Source organism: Triturus cristatus, chromosome 4_1 (genome assembly GCF_964204655.1).
Source record: "Triturus cristatus chromosome 4_1, aTriCri1.1, whole genome shotgun sequence".
NCBI lineage: Eukaryota > Metazoa > Chordata > Amphibia > Caudata > Salamandridae > Triturus > Triturus cristatus.
In genome coordinates, this window is record NC_140585.1 from 1,244,625,077 (window position 1) to 1,244,639,429 (window position 14,353).

At 45.7% G+C, this 14,353-nt stretch overlaps 1 protein-coding gene across 1 annotated transcript in view; it reads right to left on the bottom strand.

The window, feature by feature from the left end:
- Positions 1-14,353, bottom strand: part of AAAS (aladin WD repeat nucleoporin) — a 444,387-nt gene that overhangs the window by 192,513 nt on the left and 237,521 nt on the right. Inside the window, exon 12 of the mRNA XM_085654670.1 lies at positions 4,344-4,434. Within this exon, the coding sequence (XP_085510796.1) occupies positions 4,344-4,434 (91 nt within the window). The remainder of the gene's footprint in view (positions 1-4,343; positions 4,435-14,353) is intronic.

The following is a 14,353-nucleotide window of genomic DNA, read 5'->3' on the forward strand; positions in this document are numbered from 1 at the left end:
CCCCCAAACACCACATACAAATGGGGCGAGGGTCCGTCGCCAACATCTGGCGTGCGCAAGACGAGCACGTCTTGAAGCCCGAAGGCATTCGCACTCTGTTCCCAAAAACAAACGCAAAGCGTGAAAAGAAGGCCTGAAAACAGGCCAGGAACACGATCCGGATCCGCATTGCACGCGGAAAAGAAGGAAACTGACATCAGCGCGCCAGGGTGGGGCTTATGTCACCTCACTGACGTCACGCCCGCGGAAGACGGCGGGCGGAGTCGCGTGGTGCCGCCCTCCAGCGCGTAGCGACGCTGGGCCAAGAAACTTTTCCGGGTCCAGTATCACGCCTGGGGATAATTGTACGGTAAGGAATCTACGGCTAGTAGTCTCTATCAGATAAGCGTTATACTCAAATATAACTTTCATGGCTACTGAACTGCTCAGTAGAGCGCACGTGTGCAAGCAAGTGTAGCATTACTCCAAGGCCAGACTGTCCAAGATTAAAAAAGATCTGAGTTCTAACCAGATATGTTGACCTGAATTGCTCAAGGCTTCCAACGATTAGGAAAATTGATACTTTATTCTCACAGAGTGCATGCCATTGCTCAAGAACAGAAAGTGAATTTTCTTCAGGAGGTCACTTTTGGAGAACTTTGACTGATGATCTGCTCTTGATGGATATATTATCTTTGAAACTAATAACTGGGGAGAAGACCTGAAGAGCCATTTTAAAACCCAACATGCCAATGAGGACCTAGTTCTTTCAGGACCACAATCCATGAAGGACCTGTCTGTCCAATCAGCTCTCTGTAATAGATCAGAAAGGCTTGAGAGTAATGGACTACCCCTACCCTGGGCACCAAGTCATGCTTCCTTCGAAAAAGACAGACAAGATATTAGTTATTGGAGACTTGGTTTCTTATACTGAAAAGAAAAATCAAGCCTTGCTGACCTAATGTGGGGAAAACTTAAATACAACGGAAAAACATGAAAACGAAAGGACATTTAGGTTTTAGGGGTCCCGCACGAAGAAGTTGTCAAGCAATTGGCAGAGAAAACATTAAATACAAAGGCCAACCCCCATTCCCCGCCCCTCAAGCCTTCCCATAGACACTGCTTCCATAAAATATTGGCCACAAACTAATAATTGCAACGTTACAAATAAGTAATGTCTTCACATTGTACTTGTACTTCTTGTTTGCATCAGAGGTTACAATGAATTCGCGCCACACTGTCTACAATACACAACGTATGTACTGTGGAGATGTAAATCATGACCTTGTGTATGTGTGTGTACAGTAAAGCATGACCTTGTGTATGTGTGTGCGTGTATATATATATATATATATATATATATATATATATATATATATATATATATTCCCACAAAGTTCTCCTTTTTGCTTGAATGCGCACTCCACTGCAGGCATAATTTTCCGAACCGGCAATTGGTATTCAGAGTCTTTATTTCCCTTACGCGTTTCGAGGCTGCAAGCCTCTTGTTCACAGGTTTTCATCTGCGCAAAAACAACCGTCAGTACCACGTGTCTTATTTGAATTAAGCCCCCAATTGAGCATCTCTGGGACACGTAGTTCCTAACATCGAAATTCTTTCCCCTCTGGTGGGGTCTGCGCAGGCATTCATTTTCAATTAACCCTCCAGTGGGCCTCCAAATCCCCCATTGCACGGTAAATGTACATTCTTCTGCAGTGCCACACAGGTTAATAGGACAGTCCCAACCTTCAAACTCTTTTAATTTACGAGCGGTACTTCCTTCTCCGACAAAGGAAGCCGGAAATACGTGTTCCCACAAAGTTCTCCTTTTTGCTTGAATGCGCACTCCACTGCAGGCATAATTTTCCAAACCGGCAATTGGTATTCAGAGTCTTTATTTCCCTGACGCGTTTCGAGGCTGCAAGCCTCTTGTTCACAGGTTTTCATCTGCGCAAAAACAACCGTCAGTACCACGTGTCTTATTTCAATTAAGCCCCCAGTTGAGCATCTCTGGGACACGTAGTTCCTAACAGCTAAATTCTTTCCCCTCTGGTGGGGTCTGCGCAGGCATTCATTTTCAATTAACCCTCCAGTGGGCCTCCAAATCCCCCATTGCACGGTAAATGTACATTCTTCTGCAGTGCCACACAGGTTAATAGGACAGTCCCAACCTTCAAACTCTTAATTTACGAGCGGTACTTCCTTCTCCGACAAAGGAAGCCGGAAATACGTGTTCCCACAAAGTTCTCCTTTTTGCTTGAATGCGCACTCCACTGCAGGCATAATTTTCCAAACCGGCAATTGGTATTCAGAGTCTTTATTTCCCTGACGCGTTTCGAGGCTGCAAGCCTCTTGTTCACAAGTTTTCATCTGCGCAAAAACAACCGTCAGTACCACGTGTCTTATTTGAATTAAGCCCCCAATTGAGCATCTCTGGGACACGTAGTTCCTAACAGCGAAATTCTTTCCCCTCTGGTGGGGTCTGCGCAGGCATTCATTTTCAATTAACCCTCCAGTGGGCCTCCAAATCCCCCATTGCACGGTAAATGTACATTCTTCTGCAGTGCCACACAGGTTAATAGGACAGTCCCAACCTTCAAACTCTTTTAATTTACGAGCGGTGCGTCCTTCTCCGACAAAGGAAGCCGGAAATACGTGCTGCAGCCTCGAAACGCGTAAGGGAAATAAAGACTCTGAATACCAATTGCCGGTTTGGAAAATTTTGCCTGCAGTGGAGTGCGTATTCAAGCAAAAAGGAGAACTTTGTGGGAACACGTATTTCCGGCTTCCTTTGTCGGAGAAGGACGTACCGCTCGTAAATTTAAAGAGTTTGAAGGTTGGGACTGTCCTATTAACCTGTGTGGCACTGCAGAAGAATGTACATTTACCGTGCAATGGGGGATTTGGAGGCCCACTGGAGGGTTAATTGAAAATGAATGCCTGCGCAAACCCCACCAGAGGGGAAAGAATTTCGCTGTTAGGAACTACGTGTCCCAGAGATGCTCAACTGGGGGCTTAATTCAAATAAGACACGTGGTACTGACGGTTGTTTTTGCGCAGATGAAAACCTGGGTGCAGGGTGTGCGCAGGGTGAAAAACCAGAAAAAAAAATAAAAAATAAATACATAACTTAGCATTTAAAAAAACGTACAAATTCACTGAAAAAACCATAGGTTACACACACGTTATAGTTAGGAATTAGCATTTAAAAAACCTTGCAAATTCACTTAAAAAACCATAGGTTTCACATATGTTATAGTTAGCTGTACATTTCACTCGTAAAAAACCAATGAAATTCCACGTTATAGTTAGATCAGGTAACTATAACTTGCGCGACCGCAATCCACAATGTGTCATTTCAGATGTCATCATTGATGTGAAGAGTGATGTCACTGACCATGTCATGAGTGATGTAATATGTGACGTCAAGAGCAGTTTATTGTGGGCGCGCAAGTTATAGTTACCTGATCTAACTATAACGTGGAATTTCATTGGTTTTTTACGAGTGAAATGTACAGCTAACTATAACATGTGTGAAACCTATGGTTTTTTAAGTGAATATATATATATATATATTCCAACAAATGCCCAAAGCTTTTGAAGACGCACTCAGCAGGAGACGTGAATGATGGAGGCAGCCAACAAATTAATTCCATAGTAGGCATTTAATTAATTTCGCCGACGCGTTTCGGGGCAGCACGCCCCTTCTTCACAGTCAGTTAAGGATGTGCATGAGTACACTCCCATTACTTCTTTTATTTCCATGCATTACCTATAGTAGTTTTACGTATAGTATGTGATTTCGTGAAGCATGCTGGGACCTGTAGTCCATTCATGGGGCAACATATTTTACTTTTAGTAAGTCCTGGCACATCCTCAAAATTAAAACCATTTATCTCCCACAGTGGGCCTCTGGATGAATTGCTGCCCCATTTCGCCGCATCTCCTGCGCTGCACTATGGGCATGGACACAGTTCCACAGCCTCGCATTTCAGTTAGAGCGATGGTGCTGTCTTCTGCTGAATGCGTCTTCAAAAGCTTTGGGCATTTTTTTAAAAACACACACACACACCCACCCACCCACCCACCCACCCACCCCTTGTTTTAGATGCTCTAAAGTGAAAGTTATTTTTCTGACAACTGATGTGTATTTTTCTTCATGATGCAAAACTACCTTTATTTCTAGATCGACACCTCTGGTTCTGTAGCCTCAGTCTTGTTATGAATCAATTCAAGTCTGTAACAGAGGGCTCGAGTGTTCAGAACAATATTGTCAAAGCAGCAAGGACTAAATCATCCTAGCAAGAACAACAAAGGTCCATTTAGTGAAGTCTAAATGGCCGTCATGTTTGGGTCAACTTACCACATCCATCTGAGAAAGATAGAGAGTAAATGACAGTTTCGCCTTGGACTGTGAAGAGTAAACGGCTCCCATCTGGGCTCCAGCATCCTGTCTATGGAAATAAAGGACAATAAACACCCAAGAAATATGTTCTGTCACATCAGAAGAGTTAAAATGACCCATGATTTTCAGACAAAGAAGCCCTTTCAATGAGGTTAGACTGTGCACAGGTCACATCATTACATGAGAATTCCCAAGAGTTATCATTGCAGTGTGCACCTGAAGGCATGCTTGTTGGGAGGTTCTACACTCAGAAGAGAAACAGCTGCTTAGCACTAAATCTTCAATAGCAGTAAAATAATTCATACTAGGCAGGAAGTCCTCAACCCATGAAGAGAAAATCAATGACCATGCACAGATTGGGGGGGCTTAGGGTAAAAAGAACAAGTTACTTACAGCTGGTGATGCTTTCTGGTGGATACTCTATTTACCTGCAGTTTCCTCACTTTTAGAAAAGACACCAAAGCAGAACTTCCCCAGGTGGTGGGCCTGTGAAATGGCTCAGACTAAAAAGTCCTGTAGGACCAAACGGCCAAAACGTCTTTCCTGTCAGACCTGGCTGTCAAGGAAGTAGTGTTTTGTAGATGTGTGCACTGATTCCCACATTGCACCTGATAAATATTAAGGGCAGGCACTCAGCGTGCCAATGCAGTGGTAGCAGTCTTGGCCCTAGCAGAATTGTCCCCCAGTCCTTCTGGAGACTGCTTCTTGGCCAGCATGTGGCTAATCTTAATGTTATCCACCTGAATTCTTGGCCAGGGTGTAGCAGATCTTAATGCCATCCACCTGAATAAAGTCCTTTTATGAACTGCCTTTCCTTTCTTTGGCCCCAGAGAACCCCACAAAGAGCTGATCGTCTACCTGATGGGTCTTTGGTGCAATCAATGTCAAAACTATGTGCCCTTTTGGGGTACAAACAATGTAGTCTTTTCTGTTTCGAGCAATGAGGTGGAGCACAGAACGTTGGAAGTGTGATGAACTGTCTGATATTAAGGGGAGTCACAACCTTTGGTAGAAAGACCGCACTAATCATTACCATCAGTTTGTCCTGAATGAAGTTGTTGTAGAGTGGCTGAACTGGAAGAACGCGATGCTCACTCCCACAACAAGCTGAAAATATTGCTTTGAGAAAAACTGTCTTAAGAGTCAGGAAGCGCAGACGGGAGCTGCGCATCAGCTCAAGAAGTATGCAAATGAGAAAAGTAAGGACCATATTATGATCCCACTGTGGAATCATGGAGGGGTTAGCAGGAAACATATGAAGTAAGGGCCAGATGTATCAAAGGGTGTTACGCATTCTGTGTCTATGGGAAAATATGTTCATACATATGGCCCTAAGTCTTTAAGAAATTGGATCATAAAAGGCGATATGAATAAGGATAGCTGGTCCAGTACCTTCAAAAAGTGTGAAAGGGCGACAAAAAACGTTAACAGTTGCCACAAAGGCAAAAAAAACACAATACATCCAACAGTTTGGCCTGCAGCAAATCTGAATTATGGGTGCCATACAAAGCCACAACTTGCCCCAGCTTCCACTGCAAACAGACTGTAAAAAGAAGCTTGGCCACAAGGGTGACATCCACAACCTAAAGAGGCAGATCCAATGCAGCCCACTCTTTACGCATGGAGGTGTACATTGCGCAGGCCTGGGTGCAAGACTCTGCTTTGCTGATGTGACAGAAGATCCGAGGACAGATGCGAATGCCCAAAAGTTCCAGGTACCACACTTTCCTGGTCCATCCTGGAGCGACTTGGATGACTTGGGCCCAGTCGTTCCTGATCTTCTTCAGAACTAACGTTAAGAGAGACAGCAGTGGGAAGGCATACGAGAGTCCTGAGCTCCACTTTTAGAGGAATGCATGTCTGAGACAACTTTCTTTGAAACACCAGCTTGCAAACAAATGAGGACACTGCGCATTCTCAGCAGTGGTTAAGAGATAGAGTTAGGGTTATCCCCATTAGTGGAAGACGCCTTGCTCAATTTCCGAGTGTAACTGCCATTCTTGATCTGTTAGACGTCGTCGGCTGAGTTTGTCTGCCCAGACATTTAAATATGCCACCCGATGGTGCACGATCAGGAAATGATGAATCAGCCCACTCTGCAGGGCCCAAGACAAAACTCCCCCCCCCCCTTTGTTTGCAATACCACATGGCGTGGTGTTGTCCATGAGAACCTGTACGAGCCTCACCTTAATGACCAGCAGAAAGGCTTTAAATGCAAAGAGAATGGCCCACAACTCCAAAAGAGTGACGTGTCCTCTGAAATCCACCTCCCCATATAACCTTCCCAATTCAGTTATGATACATCTATCATCATCGTCCGCTCTGGCTGAGGTAGGGCGAGTGCTGTGTCACTGGTCCAATTACGATCGAGCAGTCACCATTGCTGATCTCCTGAAGTCTCTTTCGAAACCTGGAGGTTCCCTTGATGCAGGACTCAGTGAGATTTCAGAGTCAGCACATGCCATCTTGCAAAGTAGGCAAGCAGGAAGCCAAGAAGCCTCAGAGCTCAAATGTCCTAGACTCACTGATCCACGGGGAAGGTCTTATAACCCACTGTATCCAGGAAGGCTCCATGGAAACTGAGCCTCTGAGAATGAGTTAGGAGTTATTGTGACATGTTAATAGTGAACCACAATGAGGTCTGGAGGCGTTTCAGAGTGGCCTGGGGCGAGCCTGTCTTCAAAAGCCAGTCGCTGATATACCTGACCTCCGAAGTTATGCTGTGGCCGCTGCTTTTACCTTTGTGAACACCCAAGGGGCATTGGTGAGGCCGAATGGGAGCACAGCACACTGATAATGCTCCTGACCTCCTTGAACCACAAGTAATGCCTGTAGGCCAACAGAACTGCAACCATGAAATAAGTGCCTTGTAGGTCCAGGCCCCACCGTCCAGTAACCAGGAACAGGGATAATAGAAACCTGGATCAACATGAGCATCTTGAATATGTCCTTCCGCAGGAAGAAACTGCGAGGTTGCAGATCAAAAATAGAACTAATAGCTCCACCTTTTTTTTGGCAATACTAAATAGCATCAGTAGCATCCAGTTCCTAATTTTGAGACCGGGACTCTGTATGGCTCCCTCCACCCTAAGGGTCCATACTTTCAACAGCAAAATGGACAAATGGTCATCCAAAAACCTCTAAATGTGGGTGAAAGATGAAGGGGTTATGAATGAAATGGCAGGGTGTAGTACTATTGAATAATCTGTAGGAGCCGCATGTCAGATGTTCGAATCTGCTAACCCTGGAGGAAATGTCTGATTTGGCCGCTCACAGGATAGTTATGTGTTACTATTGGCAAACCGAAGTGGCATTGAGGGTGCTCTGGAGGGGCAGAAGAATGGGAGATACCAGGTCCTTGTGGTCCTAAACATGTCTACTGAATCCCTGACCCTGAAATTACTGTGGTGCCTGGTGCTGGGGCAGTAGTCCTTCTAGTTGTCTGTATGCAAATTCCGTGACAAAAGAAGCATAACTGGTGGGGATAATACCTTTAGGGCATTGAGAGATCCAGGGAGCGAACTGTAACTCTTCTTGCTTTGAAGCGCTCTGCTGTGGAATCAGCCTTCGTACCAAATACGTGACACCTGTCAAAAGGTATATCCATGATTGACATCTGAACTTCACCTGAGAAGCCAGTGGATCTCACTGTTGCATAGCAACAGAGCACGACCCTAGTGCCAACTGTACCTAAGCAATCAGCAGTGTCCACAATCCTGACCCTATGTAATAATTTTCTGCGTCTTGGACATCCTGAGTATTTCCACTAGGTTGGCATGAAATTTCTCTGAAATTACTAACAAGACCTCTGCAACCATGTCCCATGATGAACAGGGGACTACCAAGAATCAGCAGGCGTTGTACGACCAATGGAAGGGTGAGGCAAACAGAGGAGAACATCTGTTTTCCTAAAGCCTCAATTCTCTTCAACTCTTTAACTAGGTGGCATAGGGAATGAGATGGGATTAATCCTGCTAGAAGAAGCCTGAGCTACCAGGCTCTAAAGAGTACGGTTCTGCATCAACAAAGCAGGGTCACCTGGAGCAGATCTGTGGCGTAGTACTACCTGTCTAATCACAAGTGGGAAGGAAACATTTTTGGTCCAGGCACACAAGAGAATGTCAGCCAGGTCTTTGTTGAATGGCATTAAGGGGTCGGACAAGGTCTGTCGAGGCTGCAAGACTTCAGTAAGGACATTGGTTTTTACCCTAGAAGATGGGTACTGAAAGTCCAGAACTTCAGCTGCTCGTCTGATGACCACAGCAAATGAAGTTATCTCTTTCGTTGAAGGGCCATTGGTAAGAGCCAAGCCCTGTGTTAGAGGAAACGTAAATCCACTTGTCTTGTTTAGGACCAATTAGAAGTGGTCATCATCATATTGTGGGTGAAATTCTCATTCCCATCTAATTCATTTTCACCAAAAGCTGGTTGACTCTGGTCCAATCAAAAAGTTGGTGTAGCACTGGAGGGCAGCTCCTATCACTGTTTTGTCAGACTTAGAGAGAACTGGTTCAGGACCTATCAGATATGTACCAAGATGTTGAAGTTGAGACCGATCTGTTCCGGACTCGAAAAGGAGAATAGGATTGGAGTCCTCTTCCATTATTCGTGGCGTCAAGGATAGTGTTAACATGGCAGAAACTGACGTGGATCATGGTGCCAGACGTGGAGTTGGATTCGGAGCTGAACATGAAATGGGTTTAGAAGGCACAGAAGGTGCCAAGGTCGGATTCGCCAGTGGTAACCAGACTGGAAGCTTTCGCTGATCTGTGGAGCATGAAGATGAGCATCACCGGGAGTCGGAACAGTGCCAAAGATTTGCAACGTGGCTTCTTCGAAAGTCTAAATTAGTTGCAACTACGTTGGTGGCCTGTAATTTTGGGTACATCTGGATCAGCTGTGGAATCAGATCATCGGTTGGGGACAGAGAGCGGAACCGAGGGGCACCTTGTCTTCCTTGCGACTCCTCGGAAGAGTGGTGGCACTGTGATAAGCCCTGGTTAGACTCTCATGCATTTTCTTGGACTTCGACTAACCCAAAGACTTGGACATCAATAAATACCTGTCGCAGGAGCAACCCCAGAGAGGGAACAAGTCCACACTCTCAGCTTGAGTCGCAGCGGGGCTTATCTGACTTCCTGTGGATGTTTGGTGACATACAGCTTGGGGTTACAATCCCTAATTGCCTTTAGATGTATAAGGGCACAGTGCTCACACAACGTGGAGTCTTGGCCCATACCCAAACACCAGAGACACATCTTGTGGGGATCTGTCACAGACATCTGCTTGTGACAGCCCTTCAAGGTATAGGCTGTGTAATTTTAGGAGAGGGCACGTTCCCTTACCCACTGGAAAAGAATTTGGTAGAAAAAAACTCATCAACTGATGCAAAAATGTTAGGTACTAGCTCAGGAAACCTGTAGAAAGTTGGGAACTGATTCCAGCATGCTTGGGTGGCGCTTTTATGAGGCTCCTGCTGTAACTCTGGGGCAGAAGGAGGTCGAAAGGAGCCACAGAATGCCACCAACCGGCACAAAGGGACAATGGTAAAAAATCTTCTAGACACTTGACGATATTGGAAAAGTCAGGAATCTGCAGTTAGAAGTATTCGTCAGAAGGCATATATTTACATAGGGACACAAGACAACAAAATCTACTTAGGTATGTTAGTGACCGAAGTGAGCACGCTGACAGAAACATCTGGTCAATGTGGCAAGACATGAGGATGATGACTCGAAAGAGGAAACATTATATGCTCACCACATTTGCTCAGCATAACCAGGAGAAAGCAGTGAGGGACAACCCAAAAGCTATGGCAGAACATATGACCAGGAGGTGGTTAGTTGCGACTTCCCAAAAGAAAAGCCCAGCTGGACGATACAGAACTTATGTGCCAGTTTGATACATTTTCAGATAGCAAATGATCTTGAAGATGTGGTGGCAATCACTGCAAATCTTGTCTAGCTGATGCTGAGAAGCATGAAAGGTGAGGGAAGAGGGGGACTGATGGAAGGTGGAAGTAGCCCACTTCCTTAATGTTGAAGCCAGTCCTAATATCAGTGATTGAACTGAAGCCAGAGCCAATAAGCTCATAAACATGACCACCCCAACCCTCGGGCATCTCTCTGGATGATTATCCTGGAGATTCAGGTCATTCATAACATTCAATGTCAAAAAGCACTAGCACAGAGAGCCCTGTATCTTCAGTGTATGGACAATCTCATGTTCCCAGTCTCATGAAGCTTGATGCCACTGATTGTTAAGACATTCCTGTAGTACTGTAGTATCTTCATAGAAAACCTGATACTCATTGTAGAAGAATGCAGGGCACTGTCATCCCTAGCAGACTGAATAGTACTCACAGTCAGACTCATCCCTTAAGGAGAAAGCAACTTTTTCAAAATTGGTAATAAAAACCTTTCTTCGTTGGAAACAATCTTTGTGCTCTTGTGTCCAGCAAGCCTCCGAGTCAAATTTCTAGATATGGAAGCAGAATCCCTCACTGTCAATGGCCAAGAACAATACCAAAGTTAATCTAGAGGTTAAAGCCATGACTGGCATAAAAAAGCAGTGGGTGTCAACTCAAGACACTGCAAATGATGGGCTGGTAGCCCCCATCTAAGAGAGACCCTGGTGTTGTCTAAGGAGGTCCCAGCTGAAAACAATGGTAGATGCGATGCTCTGGTTGCACAGCATTCCCTGAAGTACTCTCGAGAACACTCCCTTCCTTAGCCAAAAGAAGGAGCTTGGAACTAAATCAAGTGGGTCAGTGGCTCTCACGTTTACATAGTGAAGCAAACAGGGGATGTGAATTCTCGGTCTGTAGTTTCAGTCCGGTTTAGAGAGGTTGTTCTTTAAAGTATCTCCTCACGACTGATTTCTAGACAGCCTTTGTGCACAGTGATGCATCTCACAGCAGGGTGGTCTCCGACCTGAAGAACCCACAACAAAAGGCCCAAAGAGGTGTGGGCTTTCTGCACTTCCCTATCAACAGCCACACTGAACAGTGATCAGGAAAGAGACAAAGGGCTGGCCTCACCTTAAGGCCCCTTCTCACCCTAAACAACAGAGACTGTAGCTCCTCCTCACACCTCTACCATCTACCAAATGCATTGCTCAGAAAAACGAATCAGTAGCTCTTCTCAGCAACAGGACCTAACTAAATTTTTGAAGGAGCCCTGTCTCCTCTTTCACTACTTAAGTGTGTAGGTCTCCTGCCACCAACCTCTGGCATGTCAGCAATACACCTCCACTGTCTGGAAAAATAGCCTCACCTACAACGTTTGTGCAGGAACAGGCCAGGGGCTTCAAAAATGGAACTCCATTACTCTGGTTCCCTCATACACACTAATGCATGTAAAACACACACACACACTATACTTGGAATGGAAGCTCTGGAAAACAGATTAGCGTTGAGAAGCAGAACTTTCCACCAGTGGACCAATGCACCTCCACTCCAGTGACTAAAAAAAAAGGTCTGGTCACAGCTACTGATTTTACAAAAAATGGTAAGCTGTCACCAGTACTCTACATGCAAAACCAACCACAGGGACAGTAGTCCACTATCAAACAAATTACAACATGCTTGATACACCTTCCACATCACAGGACAGGTCCAAGACCCCACTTGTGTCAAAAGTCAGGCCTAGGTTTTTGTGCACACACTAGGTAAGTGTGAAACTGAAGTCAAAATAAAAAAACATGATACCAGATACTCGCAAATGGGCACTCGGGGCAGGAGAACACGACGGTATACCATGCATGGAACATTCCTGTTTCAACACACTCTTTAGTGAATAAAGTTGATCCAGCAGTGAATGCAGGTGTTTTCCTTTTCAGGAGTATCAGTGACCAAGTTATTCTTCGTCTCTTCATAAAGTAGTGGAAGTGTATTATGCGTTCATAGCTTGTGGAGGAAACAAAAATGAATACTAATAGTCTTATCACTGGATGCTCCATTCTCACCACTGGCTCGCAATGATTATTGCTCTGGATGATATGTAACAGGTTACCCACTGTAATGTACTTGTCTTGATTTGTGGATTACCGACTTTCGCCTCTCACTTATGCCTTGGCCTATTCGCCGCTCTCACACCTTCACTCTTGCTCTTATGCTCTTGCACTTTTGTACCACTTGGCCCATCTTGCACCATTGCTCTTGCTTTGACATTCCTGCATTCACTGTAGCATTCCATTTCACTGTGTGCCTTTTTTGCTTCTCACCCTCGCCTTCTCTTCCTTTTTCTATTCTTTGCCCTTGTTTTGCCAACTCTTGCACTTCATCCAACTCTTGCACTTCATTCACCTCCGACCAACTGTCCCTGGCCACCATCCTACAGATCCACAAGACCACGGCTGGAGGAAGATCCTTCCCCTACCTCGCTGCGGAGACCTGGAACTCCTTGCCTCTGCACCTCAGGCAATCACCATCGCTGCCGCAATCCAGGGAGGACCGCAAGACCTGGCGCTGCAACTGATTCACAGACCTCCCACCTCACTCGCGCCTGGAGACCATAACGGTTGAGTTGTCGCGTTTTTTTCAAGAACATTTATTGATCGAAACACCCCACCCAGACAGGTCTCTCCTCAACAGCTACTCCCTCAAAAGTGGTATAGAATTCTTGGACCTCCTGCATGACCTCTCCCCGTACAGTCTCTTCCCCTCCGAGATATGGCTAAACTCGACATCCCCCAGTGAGTTTGCACTGCTCCTCCCATCTGGCTAGGTGATTACAAGACAGGATAAAACCTGAAAACCTGAAGGAGGGTTAGCCATGATCGACAAAGAAAATTTCAACTGCTCCATCACATCTGAAAACTCAGGGAACACCTCAAACACCTGGCTTTCAAGCAATACTACTTTTGGAAGGGCAATATTCTACTCACCGCTGGAGCCAATTCAAACTTCAGAAACACCACTGCAGACTTTATTGACCTCCAGCTCCTTCAGCCTCCCCGACAACCTCTAATTTTACCTGGAGGATTACACCAACGCCAACCCAAACACCACCAACCTCATGGAAGACCTGACCACAATCTGACTCACGCATTTGAGAAAGGACCATCCCTATGCTGCCGGGCACTTCCTCAACCTGGTTTTCACCAACTTCACCAGCATCACGGTGCACAAGCCAACCACCACCTCACCTGGATAGACAACTCCCTCGTCCGATTCAGCCTGTACCTACCCTACCAACTTGAAACCATACCCACAAAAATGTCCGACACAACTGGAAAGAGAGCCTGAGAAAACGGGGATCACAGACCTCCAAATTCACTCCCTCCCCCAGCTAAACATCCTCACCTGCTCCATCACAAACGTAAACACTTGGATTCGCTCCTGCGCAGACAACATGGCCCTGCTCAGAGCCACTGCTACATCGCAGACCAGGCCTCAAGCAAGCTTGTACAAAGAACATATAACTCTCCAAATGCTGCTGCAAACAGCTAGAATACACTCATGACAACAGAAGCACCTACAAATCAGCCCTCAGGATCTACCCCCAGCGACTCAGATCAACCAAGCACTCTGCTCTTGCTGAACAGATTCACAACAGCTACAACAACTATAAAGACATTTTCACTTTACTTAAGAATTCAGTTCCCTGTTGGCAGCTCCATGACCCTCATTTCCCTCTCAGAAACTCTGCTCCTACCCCTCTACTTGACCAACAAAGTCTGCAGCATATACAATAACTTTGTACCACAACAGATCTCGCTCCCTCGCCATCCTAAAATCGGAACAGAAGAACACACCAGGAACTGTCCAGACTTGGGCTAAAAGAAGGGGGGCAAGATGGCAGCGGATGGGCTGTAGAGAGCAGTCGCCGTCGAATCCCTCACTCACTCGGTTGAATTCACATTAGGAGCAATGATCCAAGATTGAAGCGCTGGTCCCCCATGAGGCTGGAAAATTGGTTCGTGTATGTCAAGGAGGCTCAGAGATGGTTATGGTCATTGTCTGAGTA